At 37.5% G+C, this 6,662-nt stretch overlaps 2 protein-coding genes across 2 annotated transcripts in view; one reads left to right on the forward strand and one right to left on the reverse strand.

Moving 5' to 3' along the window:
- The window catches only part of LOC104812787 (probable galacturonosyltransferase 4), a 3,373-nt gene extending 338 nt beyond the window's left edge, over positions 1-3,035 (forward strand). Inside the window, exons 2-9 of the mRNA XM_010540132.2 lie at positions 47-81; positions 189-230; positions 322-418; positions 525-715; positions 985-1,256; positions 1,386-1,743; positions 1,859-2,434; positions 2,540-3,035. Of these exons, the coding sequence (XP_010538434.1) occupies positions 47-81; positions 189-230; positions 322-418; positions 525-715; positions 985-1,256; positions 1,386-1,743; positions 1,859-2,434; positions 2,540-2,815 (1,847 nt within the window). The 3' untranslated portion in view covers positions 2,816-3,035. The remainder of the gene's footprint in view (positions 1-46; positions 82-188; positions 231-321; positions 419-524; positions 716-984; positions 1,257-1,385; positions 1,744-1,858; positions 2,435-2,539) is intronic.
- A 732-nt stretch (positions 3,036-3,767) lies between these two features.
- Positions 3,768-5,607, reverse strand: LOC104812788 (ras-related protein RABB1c-like). The gene is made up of 6 exons (XM_010540133.2): positions 5,470-5,607; positions 5,123-5,262; positions 4,914-4,996; positions 4,574-4,778; positions 4,168-4,236; positions 3,768-4,068 (listed from the first exon to the last, which is right to left on the reverse strand). The coding sequence occupies exons 1-6, from the start codon at positions 5,513-5,515 to the stop codon at positions 3,976-3,978; spliced, it is 636 nt and encodes a 211-aa protein (XP_010538435.1). The 5' UTR covers positions 5,516-5,607; the 3' UTR covers positions 3,768-3,975.
- Between the last annotated feature and the right edge of the window lie 1,055 nt (positions 5,608-6,662).

The following is a 6,662-nucleotide window of genomic DNA, read 5'->3' on the forward strand; positions in this document are numbered from 1 at the left end:
TTCCGATTCGATCTGATTTCTAATGATTCCTTTGTTTAATTCGCAGCTAGGCGTGATTTTCTCGAGGATGTCACCGCTCTTGTTCGTACCTTTCCCTTTTCCTTCTTACTCTCTCCATTGTCGAGATCTATCTTCTGATTATCACCTTCTTGTTTCTCTTTTTTTTTTCTTTTGCGATTTCTATTCAGACATTCAATTCCGACGCCGTTCGTTTGAATCTGCTTCCTCAGGTACATTTTCTTCGTTTTCTGTTCAGATCTTAGCTTTGTTCATTCGATTTTTTTTCTTTGATTTTTTTTCTTTGGTTCTGAACGCCCATAGGAAACACCGACAACCATTAGAGGGCCCGTAGGTGTAGTTTATTCTAAAAAATCTGAGGATTCCTTAAATGGGTTTGCTAGTTCTTCCCTGTCACAAGGTACTGCAAATCCCTAATCTCTCCTCTTAATCCGCTTTTCGTTTCATCGCCTTCTCCATGTTTCTTTCTTTTTTCTTAAAATGCGTATGCTTTACTTGATAACCAGATTTACCCTTGTCTGAAACGAGAGAACACGTATCTGCTCGAGTTCTTTCCACCACCGGCGTTGATGATCAGTCTCAAACTGAAAATCCCATCAGACAGGTGACTGATGCAGCCGCTGGAATTGATAAGAATGACGGTCAAGACCACCGCCGCAGTTCAAATGGCAGTTCAAATGGCGATTTTCATAATATGGTAACCTCTCTGTGTTTGTCATTGTGCCAAAGTGAAATGTAGCCCTCAATTGGGTCTTTGTCTTCTGGCTGAGCAAATATAGCATGCTGTGATATGCTTGATTAATATTTGATTGAAGAAGCAAATAGTTTCCTTGTAGTAGAATGTCTCGTAGAAACACAACAGGGCAACTTATGTGGCCAGCTTTAGCCAAAATCATATCATGTGAAACTTACTCTGGGATTAAGTTTTTTGGTCTCTCTAATCGTTTTGTTTTGCTGCGTTTGTAGCAAACACAACAGAGGCTGTTGTCCAGGAAAACATCTGGCAAGGTCGAGGATAATGACCCAAAAAATGTTGGACCTGAAAAACCGAGAGGAAATTTCGTGGCGCCTGATGCTAGTGTAAGACATCTTAAAGATCAGCTGATTAGGGCAAAGGTCTATCTGTCTCTTCCAGCCGCAAAAGCTAATCCTCATTTTGTGAGAGAACTCCGGCTCCGTATTAAAGAAGTTCAACGTACAGTTGGGGATGCATCCAAGGATTCAGATCTGCCAAAGAAGTAAGTGATCATAAAAAAAAGTGCATTTCCAGTTGGCCTAATGGTTTTAATCACTTTTTCATGCCGTTTTAAAAGGTTTTATATGGTTTCGTCGTGCTAATCTGATTTGTCTGACACTTCTAAACCTAGTGCTAACGAGAAACTGAGAGCAATGGAACAAACATTGGCCAAAGGCAAGCAGATTCAGGATGACTGTGCTGCTGTGGTAAAGAAACTACGTGCAATGCTTCACTCAACGGAGGAACAGTTACGGGTGCACAAGAAACAAACCATGTTCTTGACGCAGTTGACTGCTAAAACGATTCCTAAGGGCCTTCATTGCCTTCCTCTACGCCTCACTGCTGAGTACTATGCTTTGAATTCCTCTCAGCAACAATTCCCTGATCAAGAAAAATTAGAAGATCCTCGGTTGTATCACTATGCACTTTTCTCTGATAACATCTTGGCAGCTGCTGTTGTTGTGAACTCTACTATAACTAATGCAAAGGTAAGCTTTGTGTGTGTTATTTTCTCAAGGAAAATTAGAAGTTTGTCCACTTTTGGAATAATAAACTTGCTTCCTTTACTTTAGTCAAGCTTATGTTTTATTGGTTCTTTTGCAGCATCCCTCGAAGCATGTCTTCCATATTGTCACTGACAGGCTCAATTATGCGGCAATGAGGATGTGGTTCCTAGCCAATTCGCCAGGCAACGCGACCATTCAGGTCCAGAATGTCGAGGAATTTACGTGGCTGAATTCAAGCTACAGTCCTGTTCTCAGGCAGCTCGGTTCCCAATCCATGATAGATTATTACTTCAGGTCACACCATGGGAATTCGGATTCAAACTTGAAGTTCCGAAATCCAAAATACTTATCCATTCTGAATCATCTCCGCTTCTACCTTCCCGAGATTTTTCCAAAGCTCAATAAAGTACTCTTCTTAGACGATGATATAGTTGTGCAGAAGGACCTCTCTGGTCTCTTTTCGCTTGATCTGAAGGGTAACGTCAATGGTGCTGTGGAGACTTGTGGACAAAGCTTTCATCGCTTTGACCGTTATCTTAACTTCTCGAACCCACTAATCGCCGAGAATTTTGACCCCCATGCTTGTGGTTGGGCATATGGGATGAATATCTTTGATCTGGACGAGTGGAAGAGACAGAATATCACAGAGGTGTATCACCGATGGCAGAACCTGGTAAAAGAAAAAGCAAACACCTTGTTAAAGATTCTTCAATTGCTTGGGATTAAGTGCAGATTCTTCAATTGATGACCTTCTGATACAACTTTTGTGTAAGTGCAGAATCAAGACCGGAGTCTGTGGAAGCTAGGGACGTTGCCGCCTGGTCTCATAACGTTTTGGAAACGCACACATCCACTGGACCGGAATTGGCACGTGCTGGGCCTTGGCTACAACCCCAGTGTCAACCCGAGGGATATCGGTCGGGCTGCTGTTATACATTACAACGGCAACCTTAAACCGTGGCTCGAGATCGGCATTACGAGGTACCGAGGCTACTGGTCGAAGTACGTGGATTATGAACACGAATATATGAGGGAATGCAACATCAATCCATAGAGTTAAAATCCCTTTTTCAGACATATATTACCTGTCTTTGCTGATAGATCAAACGTTTTTTTGTTGTTGGTTGGTTGCGTTTGTGGAAGTGAAGAGTAATTCTTTTGCTGTATACAATCTTGTTTTGGCGTTTGTATATCGTTGCGTTTGGACACCTGTGGGTGTTTTACCGTTGCTCGAGGGATGGTTGTCTTTTTGCCCAAATCCTTCTTTGTTGTTCCATAGCTGCTCCCATTCGTAGTCTTGTATCATTTTCGAGTTGCTTAAGGAGCTCGACAGAGCTGCGTTAGGAATGCGGAAACTATTTGCAGCAGCTGTTGGAAAAAATAAAAATAAACAAGGACTATAAAATAAGAACTGTTTAAAATTATCTTCATAAAAGTATTTATTTTAATTAATAATATATAAGAGATAAATGTTCATAAAATGAATATAGATATCTTTTTGTTTAAAATTATCTCTAAACATAGCTTTTAATTAAATTTAAACGAAACCTCTTTGTATTTATCTTTTGATTTAAAATTTAAAAAGTAATTATTAAAGATATGTATTTTCATTTAAATTTAAATAACGTATAAATAACATAACTACCAGAATAATAATCACATATTAATCTTTTCAACTTATTACCATGAATTTTCATTCAACTAATCATAATTGATTAAATATAAATCATATATAATTTATAAATCTGTACTATATCATTTTACAGATATTCAACTGCCTTACTGTACTCGTGATGTATATAAATAAGAATTTTATGAGAGAAATAATCTTTTACTGTAAAATTATTAAACAAACCATTTTAGAGTAAACGCTAAATGATTAATTCAAATGTTTATAAATTTTTTAAAATGTTATATATAAGTGGATAATATCAAACTTCAATGTACTCAAATTAAGAAAATATCTTGAAAATTTGAATCTTATAATCCCTATCGCTTGCTCGAGCTCTTATAATACAAATATTAAAACATTTTTAAACCGTGACGTTGATACATAAAGCGTATAATCTGCGGGTCAATCAAAATAATACTTTGCATAGCCAAAACAAACTCCAAAACGATTTACAAATATGCTTTAGCAAATATCACGTGTGGTAATTGTACATGCTGCCCCCCCCCCCTGATGACATACACAACCGTGTTGGCACCCACTCCTCAACTGCAGCACCCTCCACCTTGCGACGATGATCCATCTCTTAAGCCTGATGGCCCTGGAATTCCTCCATATCCAACTTTTATTCCATATGTCTGCATATATATGTATATACATCGCAATGATTTAACGTAAGACTAGCCCGCGATCCAACAAAAAATGAAGCGGAGAACAGCAAAACTACTCAATCTAACCTCATTTGACACATCAAAGTCGCCGTCTTGGATCTTCTTGTATATCGTTGCGGCTGTCTTGATGAATGCCTACAAAGAATTTCACAACACAATGAGTTGACCCACATACTGAATATGATGAATCATATGAGTAGAATGGAAGAACTTCAAGGATTATGAGGAGACCTCTCCTCCCATTACACCGAAAAGTACCTATACCGAGCTCACTCTAGATTATTCAACTACCTTGAAAAGCACCTCTCCCTAGTTCATGACTAATTCTTGCAACACAGTAAAATCACTCCAACCACCTAACTCTTACTATTTCTAGTCATACAACAAAACCAAAGATGACACAAGTTATGGAACAGAAAGAATATGAGTTTGTGTATATGTAACTAGCCACATCCAGACATGAACAGTTTACCTCTTCGACATTCTGAGCAGTTTTGGCGGAAGCCTCCATGAATATTAGCCCATGCTCCTTTGCAAACTGCTCTCCTTCCTCCGTGCTCACTGCCCTTCTGTGGGCGAGATCACACTTATTACCAATGAGCATTATTGTCATGTTTGCATTCGCATGCTGCCTTGCATCCTCTAGCCAGCTGGCCAGGTGATTAAATGTTTCCCTCCTGCAAAGCAAAAAGGATCAATTATGTGAGCATCAATGCTGAAACTGTTAAGCATGAAACTGTTATGCTCAACTTGTTGTTTTTGTAGCACAAGAAAGAGAAAGTCAATTCATGATAAGAAGAGACACACGCTACCTGGTGATATCATAGACGAGCAATGCGCCAGCAGCGCCTCTATAGTAGGATCTGGTAATAGATCTGAAGGATTCTTGACCAGCCTAGAGTATCACGCCAAGATATTATAGGATTAGTGACATTCACACAAAACACTGTATTCGCTTCTGCCAACAATCCGATGATGACAATAACAGCAATCAACAGAGAAAAGGAGAAAGGGAAGATACCGTATCCCAAATCTGGAGTTTGATGGGTTTGTTGTCGATGGTGATCATTCTGGCCCCAAACTCAACACCGATGGTGAGGTCATGCACCGGTTGGAACCTCTTGTCGGTGAACTGAAGCAGAAGACATGATTTCCCAACCCCTTAACTCCCAAGCCACGAGAAAAATCACACTCACATCAATGTCGATGATACAAGACCATCAAACGATCAAGAGAGATGTCGAGAAGCCAAAAAACAAAACGAGATCCAGAGGACCCGATTCATTCGAATACCAAGTCAATTTTGAAAATGCATCGATCTGATCCGGGACGAAAGGAGAAGAAAGATGAGATTGGAAGAGAAGTTACCAGTGTCGCCGATGATGATGTACTTGAAGAGATAAGCGTAAGACATCTCCGCTTAGATCAGATCAAGCGATTTTGATTCCCTTCTCCCAATGACGACGATCGGAGTAGAGAATGACAAAAAAACGAATTTGTTTATGTTTTAAAAAAAAAAAGACGGAGGGTTCGGTTGTCTTCTAGCGCTTCCAGCGAAGCACTCCAATCTCCATCGTCGCCTGTCATACACTTGAAGGCGTTTCCTTAATCCGTACTTGCACTTCGTGGCGTTATTTTGACTGAAGACCACCACGCATTCCACTTATTGTTGCTAATTTGTTAATATAGAATTGTAATTGAATCAACTTCATATAAAAATTGAATGGTTATTATTTTTAGGGGATATCGCCATAAAAACCCTGTACTTTTCCCAGGTCAACGAAAAAATCCTGGAAGGCGTTTCCTTAATCCGTACTTGCACTTCGTGGCGTTATTTTGACTGAAGACCACCACGCATTCCACTTATTGTTGCTAATTTGTTAATATAGAATTGTAATTGAATCAACTTCATATAAAAATTGAATGGTTATTATTTTTAGGGGATATCGCCATAAAAACCCTGTACTTTTCCCAGGTCAACGAAAAAATCCTGTACTTTTTTGCTTACCAATTAAATCCTATACTTGGTATGATTAACCAATAAAACCCCAAACTTGTTAATAATTCACCGAAAACCCCCCGCGACTGCCAACTCAAACAAAAATGATGATGTGGCAATAACTTGGCTTCCAAGTTATGTACACATCATCAAAATTATGACACATCATCATTTCAAACAAAAATAAATTACATAATTTATTTAAATTAATTTATATACATATAAATTCACACATATATATATATTACATATAAAATTACTTATAACTACTAAAACATACATATATATATATATATATTATAAATTACATTAAAAATAATATATATATATATATTATTTGTTAATATATATTGTATATATATTATTTTTTAATATATAGTGTATATATTAGTTATAATTACTTTTCTTTTAATATGTATATTAGTTGTATATATATGTTACATATATAACTAATACATATACATATACATATTATTTTTAATAGATATATTTATACATGTAACATATACATATTATTTTTAATAGATATATTATATGTGTATATGTTAGTTATAATTATTTT

Source organism: Tarenaya hassleriana, unplaced genomic scaffold (genome assembly GCF_000463585.1).
Source record: "Tarenaya hassleriana unplaced genomic scaffold, ASM46358v1 Cleome2, whole genome shotgun sequence".
NCBI classification, from domain to species: Eukaryota; Viridiplantae; Streptophyta; class Magnoliopsida; order Brassicales; family Cleomaceae; genus Tarenaya; species Tarenaya hassleriana.